Below are 13,075 nucleotides of genomic sequence, written 5' to 3'. Positions count from 1 at the left end.
CGCTGTGTCACGCTAACCACCGCACCGCACACACACTCTGCTCCGGTCCAGAGACAGGATAGCATGGAGCGGATCACATGCGCGAGTCGGCGCAGATCACAAAATGTATCGGAGCTATTTGAATTCTACACAGAATGCTATATTTTATAGCAATATGGATGAGATTGCGGCTGGCATACCCTGTCAAATGCGGCCTTACAGAGCTCAACAGCTCTGAACGGCTCTAGCCCAAGCTGTGATATAAACGAACGCTATTGGCTATTTTAAAAAGGGGCGGGGCTGCTTGATATGTCCCGCCCTGTCTTCCTGTTTCAGTTAAAATGACGTCAACACATAGAGTAACGCTGCGTGTTTCTAAGCATTTCAGGGGACCTTTAAATTATTAGTTTTTATAAAGATGAACTTTAAGTGAGCATTATGGGATCTTAATATAAAAATAGGGGAAATTATATCATACATAATAAAGTATGTATGTATACTATAAAATATAGTATTAGCCAATACCAATAAATGAAAAATGTCTGTAATATAGACTGATAACCAAAATGGTTCCTATACATCGTGCATTCCTAAATTATATGATCTTCTCTACAACCATTGTTGTTTGAGGCACTTATAGGAACCAGGGTCTTCTGTGATGACAGGTTCATCAGGGTTTTTTTCAGTTCCGCTCGTGCAGTGACGTTCTAAGTTCGCCCTGTGACCCCAGGCAGCTGTCCCACCCCATTAGCATAACAAAGTTGTCCACTTCTGCTCCCTGTGTTGGATGCCACTAGCTGTTAAGGAGGAGCCATGTGGCATGTTCCAGCCCTGCTGTGGGCCATCTGTGGGCCTGTCCTCCTTTCCACTCACTATTCCTGACTCACTCTTTCCAGTGTGGCGGAAACCTCCATATAACATGCTTGAGTCATCTCACCGTTCGTCTGCAGGCTGTTAATTGTGGCTATTAATTTATAAAAACACTTTCTGTGTTTATTCAATAAATGGACTCTGGATATGGTTGGAGGTCCTGTCATGCTGACATTTGTCAGTCACTAGCCTTTTTCTTGCTTTCCCACTGTGGTCTATTTATTTTCGGTCTTGAGCGTACTGTGAACTGTGGACCCAGCGGCATTTAATTAAAATTTTCAAGGAAATGTAGCCTTTGTGGGGGAGAACTGAATAAAAACAAAGTGTTAGTATGTTGAACACGGTTGACATATAACTTTCAACTATTGATAGACTGATACATTAGACAGACTGATTAATTGGATGGTATTTAACTATTTTGAGATTATTGGCTGATAAATATGCCTGCTTGTAAATTTAACAGAAGTGCTATATTTCTCTTCCATTCCTGTCAGTTCCAAAACGTATACAGCTTTGTCAAAACATAACTTGTACTTACTAACTAACTAACTAACTAACTAACTAGACTAGCTTTTTTTTTTTTTGCTTAGTTTTTGCTTAATTTTTTGTCTTGTTTTTTCATTTAAAATGTCCAAACATTCATAAATCAGGATATTTGAGAAGCAAAGCTTTACCCGAGAAGCAAAATTACTTAAGTCTTGTTTTCTGAAAAATTATTTAAAATTAAGTGGCTTAATCTTTAAAACAAGAATACAAGATAGGGTTAAGGAAAATAAACTTAATTCAAAAGGTAAAACAAATAGATATTTCTATGTTTTAAACAGAAAAGGCTTTTTTAAACATAAATCATATGAATGTTAAGATATTTGTACTGAAAGTCAAGAAAGTCTTTCTTTGCAGTGTAAACTTTGATTAAGAATTGAAATCACATGTATAGAAGTAATTATTTTCTCTCTCTGAAATTACATTTCTTTTTCTTTACTTCACTTGGCCACAAAGGCTTTTGAATAATGTTCATTTAAAAAGCTATTTAAACATTGTTTTAGCAAGCTTACTTTGGCCACTTTTTATGACCCGATCACTCACTGATGAATAAAGTTGTGCCATACTTTTTTTTTTCTTGTTGAATATCTCTTTCACTTGGAGATACAGTATGTCATATTATGGAAGCAAATTGGCTTGCAAATGGTAATTTATATTGATTTTAAACTACTCCACTCTTATTTAGTAACCAGAATAATGAAAAAGAAACTCCGTAATACCCATGCAGATTTTCTGCAGTTTAGTTTTCTAATAATTTCCACTGTTTTGAGGGATTTTTCACTCTTTTGTGTAGGCCTCATTTGCTAAAATCTAGATCAGCCATTGGACATCCTGCTCTCAATAAAACCAAGATTTTTCAAAAACACTCCCAGTCTTCCATTTGGCGAAGAGATTTTTTGTATAAATATTAGCATTAGGTACGTTAAACTTTCTCCTCATACTTATGAGTAGTTTAACTCAGAATTTTCCCCACCATGTGCCAGGAAGTAGTGTCAAGACAACAATTATTCAAAGCGCATTTGCAATAGTGCTTCATTTCCGTGCTTCTTTTCTCCCATAGCCTCTTCCTTCCATCAGGCATTGGAACTCACCCCATACACCCCTTGTAGGAGTGGTTGCCATGGGAGCTGGTTGCCAGGCAGCCAAAGGAGGTGGTGATTGGGGGGTGTTGATGTCGATTGGAGTGAGGTATGACGAACAGTGAGGATTCTTAGCGTGACGGACCTCTGGGTGTGATTACACTCTGGGTTTCTCGTCTGATCCAACAGGGACCACAATCACGCCCGGAGCAAAAATAATAAGAACGAGGGAGGAAAACAGGCAGTGAGAAAGAGGGAGAAACTGCATTAGGGATAATGAGTTGTTTGAAACCAAGATTTAGTAATCGAATGCAGTGAAGTGAGAGAGAACAAACAAGGAAGTAAGTGACATCGCTACTGGTCTCAGTGCCTCTTCGGGCCTTGCTGGAGGCTCTCGTCTGCCTGATATCAGTGCTTCTGCGTCAGATGGGCTGCTTTTTATGCCTTCAGGCTTTGAGAATAAGCAAGACAGGGCCAGTGTGTTGGCATGAGCCTGGGGCTCCCCTCGATGGTGATGGGACTGAATGCAGGGTGGCTGAGGGAAGTCATGGCCCGGCCCTCTGTTGGGATTATTGGAAGCACTGCTGTTTAAATGCACCCATTCACTAAAAAAATGAAAATTCAGGCATCGTTTACTCAATATTATTCTACATCTCTAATCCTACCCAATACCTAAACTTAACAACTACCTTACTAACTACTTATAAGCAGCAAATTATGAGTTTATTGAGGCAAAAGTCATAGTAAATGATTAATGGAGACATGATCATTTTATTTGATGAACCAATTTAATTTAGGCTTTTGTTCATATATAAACACTGATCAGCTCACTTAGGTTGTGCACATCAAAAATGGTAAACAGAAGCTGAAACATATTCGCAAGAACCAGTGTCACATTTGGCCTTTCGTGAGAACCAATGAAATTGTTTTTGTGCACGTCAAACTAATATGGTTATGATTCCATTTTCCATATTTGATATGCTCTATGTATGAACACTGATCAGTATTTTTATATTGTGAAAAATGTTAAATTAAATCTATTTATCATACATATAAAGTGATCTTGAGAAGACTTGGATTAAACGGCTTGATTTGTTTTACAATGTCTTTTGAACTTTTTAAAGTGCCAAAGTTTTGGGACGAATGAAGTGTTTTCAGAGATGATCGAAAGTCTTATGGGTTTGTAACTACGTGCGGGTGAGTAAATGATGACAGAATTTTCATTTTTGGGTGAACAAACCTTTTAGGTTTAGTGTAGTCTTGAGTAAGATTGTATAGTTGGTAGGGCTGTGCGATATTGAAGAAAAATGCGATATGCGATAACTCATTAAATAATGCGATATTCGATATGCGATACTAGTGTTGTCACGGTACCAAAATTTCAGTATTCGGTACCAATACGTAACGTTTTCATTTTTTTAGTACCGACTTGGTACCGAAATACCGGGTCTTTTGACAACACTATGCGATACGATAATGCTTAAATGCCACATGCTCAGATGACACATGCTGTTGCTGAGTCAGTTCTGTGAACTTCTATAACTATCTTGTGTAAAAGGAAAAATACAACACTGCTTAGTATTTACTCTTTGAATTCAATATGCACTGATTCTTATTTAAGCTACAAAAGTTATTTAGGTAAGAGCAGTGAGTGATTTTCTCTTTGTCTTTTGTTCATGGCCCCAAATATTGCAAACTGTAGCGATATGCATATTGCGATATGTACATTTGCGATATTTTGATAATTTCGATATATTGCACAGCCCTAATAGTTGGTCACATTTTATTATTTGCGTTTAATGTAGCACTTTACATTCAGCCAAGTTATTATGTTTTGATGAAAGTTTATGAAGGCAGACTTCTTTGGAATAGCATGCAGTGATGAATTGTGCACAGTATGACTTTTAATGTGTATTGCGACAGACATTTGTTGGTTTTAAAAATCAATGTAGTATTATGAGAAAAAATGCAATGCATTGATTAATAATTGTGTTGGCACTTTCCCACTAACAAAATTCTCTAATGAAATTACAAATTACAATTAATTAATTTACCCAAACTGAAAGATTAATCTGGTTAATCCTCTCTGTAGTGGTACATAAGAAGCTGTACTGACAGATGAGTTTGCGTCACATATCCTCCGACAGCTCAGTAAAGAAATGCAGGCCTTTGTCATATTGCCGCTCGGTGCAGGTAGAGGGCAATGTGCCACTGAATCATTGTGACTCTGTCACTCTCTAGTATGCGGCTCATACAGTCGAACTACATAAATCTGACCCCACTTTCATTGACCCTCTAGAGACGACGAATTGACTGACTCTTATTTAACAGACTGTGTTTGCCAGAGTGGGAGGCCTGTTTATATGTAGCATATAATTTCCTATTTGAGAGGATTGGACATATGTGTCAATTCATTTAAATTGTAGTTTCCTAACCCCAAAATGTTCCATTGGGAGTAGATATGAAGTGCTAAAGTGTGACAGAATTGTGGAATGATTTGTAATCAAGAATTGTTTAGGCACTACATATTTTTGCAAGTATTTTGCATATTTAGTTTATATGCAATTTTTCTTTGGAGCTCAAGACCCCTCTGTTTATTGCCTCTGGGTAAAACAACTATACAAAATGCTGGACATGATTGGTCTGGTTAAATGTCCATGTGAATACATTGATCCAGCCCTGCTGGTGGACTCTCATTTGGGTCATGAGAATTTAGGACAAGTTCAATCAACAGAGCGTGCTCAATTCAACACCAGAGGGAAGCTCCACCAGTCCTTGGCCAAGAGACTCCCCTGTTCCAGTCTAGAAAAGTAACATAATTTGAAAGATAAGTCAAGATATTATACAGTCAGCACAAGACAGCTGAAGTTGAAGGAACAGGAATTATGCTGCATTTAAGTCCTCCTATAACATTTCTATAGATATAAAGTTGTGCTTTCAAGTGATTTTGGACATTTTAGATTTTGGAATTTCAGAATTTATTTTCTCTTTAGCCTTTTAGCACTAGTTCAGTCAAATGAAGGGCAAATACTTTCACCCCAAATACAGGAATACTTTTCCTATCCCAGGTTAATGTGCAGAGACAATTTTAAGTAATGTTGTTTATAAAGTATAAACAATATTCTGCTTCGGTTCAACCAATGGTGTGATTTTGAGGTGCAACTTACTCTAATGTGAGCATTTTGGGAAACCTGTTTGAAAACAATTTAAGTTTGTTCCACTAATGTCGCAAAAAACACACCTCAGCTTTAATTTAGTCATGATCCTCTAACTCAAGGCTCAGAAAAATCCACTAGTAATTGTGATATTGTGGTGACATTCAATCGCATGTAAACAGAACAATAATTAGGTAAATATATAATATTTTTCTATAAGGGGGTTCACAAACCTCTGGGGGTTTGCAAGGGAACTGAAGGGAGTTTCTGAGTTAAAGAAAAGCTAATAATTAATCAAAATGAATTTTAAAACTCTAAACTTATATACTGTATCAAAACTTAATATTTTTCTTTGTTTACCTGCATAACATGTGATAATTAACTGAGAACTGTGAACATACGAATGTGTGTTTAGACTATTTAAATATTACCTTTAAATCTTTTCAAGTAATATTTTAGGTCAAAAGCTGATAACAAAAAAGGGAATCCCTGTTAAGCAAGGAGTACAAATATATATAAATATAGAATAAATATACTAAATAATAAATAGATTAGTTCAAAATCCATTATAGATGTTAAAGATAAGTATTTTGTTTCCTTAGAAAAATATAACAAATAAGACAAAAAACGTCAGTAAAAAAGAATAAAAAATGCATAGAAAAGGCAGTATGTCTTTAAATGTTGGAAGGCATTTTGTTACGCAAGTAGAATCTTGAGCAGTCTCCAGCACACTGAGGTCATTCTTCATAACTATAGCATTAATAGGCTTATAGGAAGTGTGCTGTGACTATGTGCACATGCTGTGCTCTGTTCGCAGGGACTAATATGTCAGAATAACAAAACTATATCTCATTTACATTAGCTATTTCATATGATGAGCTGAGCTGGAAGAACATAGCAAGTACAAACACAACAACACAGACAACTGGCACTGCAGATGGGCGACTGAAAGTGTGTCATCACCATCTCCAGTCTAATCACCTCCGCCCGCGCTCCTCCTCTGTTTCTCTCTCCCCTCCCCTCCCTGTCTCTCTATCTTTCACTCTCCATCCTCCCCTCACTGCCTATGTTGTGGAAAGACAAAAAGTTGATTTGTTCCTCAGAGGCTGCAGCTCAGCACATCCAGCCAAATTCGCATGTCTCCGTGTGTCAGCGCATGTTTCTGTGGGCGAGGACACATATGGTGATGAGACTGAGCACATGTGTTATTGTCGCCTCCTCCAAGTTAATCTCTGAAGAGGAGGTGTGGTTGCCTCCTCCTTCTTTTGGATCCCAAAACTGAATATTCAACAGCGTTTTGCCTCAAGCTTTTCATCGAACGTCAGTTTTGACTGTGAAACATCCTCGGGTGGTTCGATTTTGATACTTTACCTGGCTTTGGTCTTCTGACATCTCTCTAAAATGAGTTTCAGCAGTGATATGGATGAGACAGAAGATGGGAGGTGAGTTTTTTTTCTATTTAAAAATGAAGAATGAGCCTCAGTGGAAAAGGGTTATGAATGTTTTGCTTCGTGCCATGAAATTTGTTTAAAATTTTTTTAAAACACATGGGCCCTAAAACCAGTGCATCACTCAGATTAGTAACCAAGCTTATTCTGAAGGCTTGTGTTTGGCTAATACTCTTACAGGAAGTAGCTGCATGAGCCTCCATATGGCTCAGATTAATAGATAAATTGATATACCAACTGAACAGATTAGCTGATACTTATCTGTCTTTCTATTATTTGATTTATTTGTTGTCGCTCTCCGCGGTTATCAAATGCAATGTAGGCTGGTTATGATGATCAAAAACAAATTAATTTCTGATTGTGTCTGCTGTTCCTCTCCTGGAAGGGCATCAAGTCAAGTCAAGTCACCTTTATTTATATAGCGCTTTTAACAATACAGATTGTGTCAAAGCAGCTTTACAGTATTAAATGGGAAAATAGTGTGTCAATAATGCAAAAGGACAATAGTAAATACTAAATTTTCAGTTTCAGTTATCATCCAGCTCAGTTCAGTTTAAATAGTATCTGTGCAATCAAGTCAACGATATTGCTGGAAAATAAGTGTCCCCAACTAAACAAGCCAGAGGCGACAGTGGCAAGGAACCAAAACTCCATCGGTGACAGAATGGAGGAAAAAACCTTGGGAGAAACCAGGCTCAGTCGGGGGGCCAGTTCTCCTCCGGCCAGACAAACCAGCAGGTTGATCCATGCTGCAGCAAAGTCAGATTGTGCGGAGGACTCATCTGGTTCCTGTGGTCTTGTTCCGATGACTGTCTAGGAGACAAGGTCTTCACTGGGGATCTGTCTCTAGGGCTCATCTAGTTGTTCTGGTCTCCGCTGACATTCAGGGCTGTCGAGGTCATCTCTACGACCTGATCCACCATCTGGGCTGGATACGTACTGTATCCGGGTGACTGCAGTGACCATCTGATCTGGATACAGACTGGATCTGGTGGCTACGGTGACCTCGGAATATGAAAGAAACAGACTAATATTAGCGTAGATGCCATTCTTCTATCGATGTAACAAGTACATTGGGTGTTATGGGAAGTGTTCCCGGTTCCGGCTGACCTAATTAATGCAGCCTAACAATCTTTTAACGGATTTGAATATTAGAAATGTGTTAGTGTGTTATGTGTAAGCCAGGTTAAAGAGATGGGTCTTTAATCTAGATTTAAACTGACAGAGTGTGTCTGCATTCCGAACAATGTTCGGTAGATTATTCAGTAGAGAACATCATTACAGAGAACGCAGTGGACTGAGAGGACTCTCATGTCTCTACCTATCAGTTTCTCTTACTGGTGGCCTTAAAGGGCCACAGTTACACACACGACATGCAGAAGAAGAAATAGGTCACTTACATTGTGTAGGAAGAAGCATTTTCACTAAAAAACACAACTTTTTACCCCCTATAAGCCCATAAAACTAAATAAATTAACCTAGCAATGCTGTAATACAATAAGACTTGTTTTCAGAGAATACAGCTTAAGTTTCTTAGATGTTTGTAGTTTTTTTACAGTCTCTCTACAGCAACATTCATGTCAAAATGATCTCACTTCCAAAAACTTTCCAGTAAAAATATCGGAGCATCCTTAAAACAGGATGTAATTACTCTAGAAGCAAAAATAAATACAGAAGTAAAAGTAAATAAGATTTGTTTATAAAAAATATACCTTGAATTGTTTATTTCTATTTATTACAAATAAATTTAAAGAACATTCTAACAATATTGAAGAAATTTGATAATTGGGTAAGAAAAATAAATGCAATTTGAGATATATTCTCTTAAAACAAATCTTGTTGTATTATGATTTTGCTTTCTAGACTAATTTATCTTGCTTTATTGATGGGAAAAATACAAAAAAACACTAATAGTGTATTTTTGTTTGACTTGAATGTTTTTCCAGGACCAATAGAAGATGATGATCCAGGAACATGTCCTACTTGATGCAGCACATTCATGATTTTGCCAAGTAGGGCATGTTCCTGGATCATCATCTTTTGTTGGTCCTGGAACAATGCTCATGTCAACAAACATAGTTGTAATCGGATTCCTAGCCTTAACTCATTAATTGACCCTTTAATTGTAAGGAAATTATAGGTTGATAAGCATGTTGTTCAACTCCCAGCCCCCGCCCTAATCCTAACCCTACAATCTGATTGGTTGATGGGGATGTTGTTTCAGGTCCAACAATGATGTTGCTCCAGGAATACATACTAACTTGCCAAATCGCAGTAAACAACTTCCATAAGTGTTTTTGTTGAGGGGGAAAAAAAACACTTGATGAACCTTACTAATTGATGAGTCAACCATTGTGACTCATCACTAGTCCAAGTTGTTATGGTCACAGCTGGACTAAGCTATTTAGAGCTGATAACTGATGCTACATGCCAGTCTTTGTTTAATCAAAATATATTTTATGAAAATAATTATAAATGTTATTTAATATGGAAAATCAAGATGTTAAGTTTTATCTCAAGGTTGAGTTATTCTTCAAGGGCATCAGACATTGTTGACCGGACAGGTCAGCCTTTATATCAGTATAGTCTCAGCTCTTAGAACCTCTGTATGTCAATCTACTAGATGTTTGTTGGATAATCTATGAGAAACTGTGTACTTTGTTGCCATTTTGTTGAAAAAGGAGCCTCAGAGCTATTTTCAATGTCCTGCCCTTCACCCAAAATAAACAAAATCAATAATTCAAGACTCATGAGCTAGAAAACCTTCACCATTCTTTCCTTGCGGCACTGTCCTGTCTGCACATTCAATAAAACCTTGTGTATGCCATTTATTTGGATTTTTGGATATTTGCAACATAATGTGACAACTAAGTACGCCATTCACTGGTTGATTTCCAGTAACATGCAAACACTGTGGCTCCGTTTTAGTGTTCTGGCTTGTCAACTTCTGGCTTCTGACTTGGGGACTTTTTGACTGACAGATCGTTGAATCCTTAGAAAATGTTATTTTTGCAATTTATGCAAATCACACAGTGGCATTAAATAAATATTCACACTACACATTTTCAAAATGCATGGCATTGATCTTATTGTGAACGATTCATCCATGCGTATCTTTCATTTTATTGCATAACTTAATTTTCCAGTGAAACAACAAACTTCTCTCTGGTGATGTATGCCAGAATTCTCCAATTATTTAAGCCCAAAAAGTTTTGATGTGAATGCTGGAGTATGTGTACAGATTAAACTATAGTGTGCATGTGTCGAGTGCCTATGTAACTCTGTACTCTTTTATACTTGCAGAAACCTCTTAACCACAAACACTCGTCAAAGTGCCCGTTTACTGTAGTTGTATCTCGAGTGGTTTGACAATGGATGTTTATTGTTGTTCCGTCTCTTCAGTTTTTTTTTTTTTGAGAACCTTGTGCACCAACCAATTAGTGCAAAGAAAAAAAAAAGCAACCTGAATGCACAGAGTATCTACTATGCCGATGATAATGTTTACAGTATACACACTGTAAGCATAACATATTACACACATAAAACCTAAAGTATACTTTGGCCTTTATTCCACATAAACTCTGTCACTGTAAGCTAGCATTCATCTGCAATGACCACATATTAAAATCCAGTCAAAAACCAATGGTCCACACCCTACACGTTTTTTTGATAATCATTACACTCAGATATACATGTTATAATACAGAAGAAATGATCTATTGCTACTTCAATTTCTGACTCTAAGCAAGGCTGCTTAGCAAAGGAGAGGTTGATGTCTTTTTTTAGCCATGTATAGCTAATAACCAAGCTATCCCTAAAATATACATCACAGCAAGGGAAATATCCTTTAGAAATATCCTTGCCAAATAATAATGCCTCTTAAGTTGAGCTTGTGGCAGATTGAGAGAAAATTTGGTTTGGAAAAAGCCGCAGAAGCGCTTGTTGGTTAGGTAGAGTGTCAATCGAGCACAGAAGACTCATCCTGCTGATGGCAGTCTCTGATTCAGCTGTCTCACTGCATTAGAGCCCTCGGCTGTCTAACTCTTTAAAGCAACATGCGCACAGACATACATTTTATAGGAGGATTGTTTTACTAGGACATTGGTTTTGTTTGCCTACTGAAAACATTCTGCGGCTTATGTCAGTGAATTCTGATCTAAACTTCTATGCGATTGAATCGACAGCATGTACTGCAAACCAGAATGACCCACATATTCACACTGTCCGTGAGTGTGAAATGGTGACTGTGTCACTGTCTTTCGGTATTGATGATATTAGCAAAGACCAGTTTCTCTTAGGATAAACATTTGGTCTGACCCCTTTTCCCCTGTCATCTGCAAACTCGATTACTCGCATCTGTATTTGATGTATGTGGGTGTGTGCGGGTGTCGTGTTTATGTGTGTGAGTGTAACCTCAATCTGAGAACAGGTGTGATATGGTGCAGCTTCTTTAGACGTGCTGCGGCAGATGGCCAGAGAAACAAGTCGCCTTTGCTCCCTGGGTCAGATGATGTTTGCAAATGCGGTCTATAAGGTACTGAAACTGGGTCATGGGCGGGTGGATCTGTATCTGTCCTCCACAAATGTGTGTACACCCGGGCTGGGCTCTTATTTGATTAATTATTTGGTGAAATAGGACACAATAGCTTTAAAGGCACCATTTATTTGACTATATAGTAATATTGTGAAATATTATTGCAATTTAAAATAACTGTTTTCTATTTGAATATATTTTAAAATGTAATTTATTCCTGTGATGCAAAGCTGAACTTTCAGCAGCCATTGCTCCATTCTTTGGTGTCATATGATTCTTTAGAAACCATTAGAAAATACTTATTTGGTGCTTAAAAAAACTTAAAAAAAAAAATTGTTTTTTTAAAAATTAATTAATTATTTTTTGTGAGGTTCTTTGATGAATATAAAATGTATTTGAAATAAGTCTTTACTGCACCTTTGATCAATTTAATGTTTCCTTGCATAGTATAAGCATTAGTTTTAAAAATGTAAAACTTTATTTAAATGGTAGTACTTTAGAGATGCATGATATATTAATAATGTATCGGTTACGTATATACATATGTATACATACAGTGTGTGTGTGTGTATGTGTGTATATATATACTGTATATATATGTGTGTGTTTGGTATTAGATATTTCATTGTTTTTCTTCTACAAATTTTGTATTTAGATTACCTCTGCTATCTTGTAACGTTGAAAACACTAGTAAATTAATTGTAGCATTTAAAATTTTTCTCAGTGTATTATTGTTACTTTATTTAGACAAATTAGTTTAGACTTTAGTATTGGTTATTTGTAAGTTATCTGAATAATAATGAAAATATTTATGATTTTGTATTGGTCCAAACATTTATATCAGGGGAACCTTAATTGCTTGTCTCATGATAATATAACTTTGAGATTTTACCGTAGGGTGTTGAAAGAATAATTTACCAAAACATTATATTATTTACACTCCTTCATGTCAGTCCAAACCTGTATGACATTTTTTCTCCAGCTGAATACAAAATACAATATTTAGAGGCAGGGCCGGATTTACCTCTTTTCGTGACATAGGCAAAACAAATTTTTGGGCCCTCCTTCCCTATTAATATAATAGGCCTAATATTACCACCACCCAAGCAAACAAAAAAAAAAATTAATCAGTGAAACCGTTAGTGTTTTCTATCGCAATAAGCGCTTGCGTTCAGTCAATAAAAATCGAATGTAGTTCTTAATTTGTTTGAGAACTGAGAAAGACCATTCCATTAATAGGCGCGGCGTCGTGGCCACAAAACCACTTCGGGAGTGCATTATTTCTCTAATAATTTAAACGGCCTGGAGTCACAATCACACATCAATTGTTCAGATGATTTGTTTCAAGACATTTGACATGTTTCCGTCCTGAAATATCGTGTGTGTGGAACTAGCTAATTTTTTTACACACCTCATCTCAAACGTTCTGTTGCAAATTCCAAAACGTCATTTTAGAGCTAATAACAG

At 36.8% G+C, this 13,075-nt stretch overlaps 1 protein-coding gene across 2 annotated transcripts in view; it reads left to right on the top strand.

Annotated features, from left to right (window-relative positions):
* Positions 1 to 13,075, top strand: part of numbl (NUMB like endocytic adaptor protein) — a 55,162-nt gene that overhangs the window by 13,581 nt on the left and 28,506 nt on the right. Inside the window, exon 1 of one of the 2 annotated variants that reach the window (XM_016465567.1) lies at positions 6,704 to 7,068. The exons of the other annotated variant lie outside the window; for it this stretch is intronic. Within the exon in view, the coding sequence (XP_016321053.1) occupies positions 7,028 to 7,068 (41 nt within the window). The 5' untranslated portion in view covers positions 6,704 to 7,027. Of the gene's footprint in view, positions 1 to 6,703; positions 7,069 to 13,075 lie in introns of those variants that run through there. 2 annotated transcript variants of the gene reach the window in all.

Source organism: Sinocyclocheilus anshuiensis, unplaced genomic scaffold, assembly GCF_001515605.1.
Source record: "Sinocyclocheilus anshuiensis isolate Anshui unplaced genomic scaffold, SAMN03320099.WGS_v1.1 scaffold144, whole genome shotgun sequence".
Taxonomy (NCBI): domain Eukaryota; kingdom Metazoa; phylum Chordata; class Actinopteri; order Cypriniformes; family Cyprinidae; genus Sinocyclocheilus; species Sinocyclocheilus anshuiensis.
This window is presented reverse-complemented; position numbering and strand designations above follow the sequence as displayed.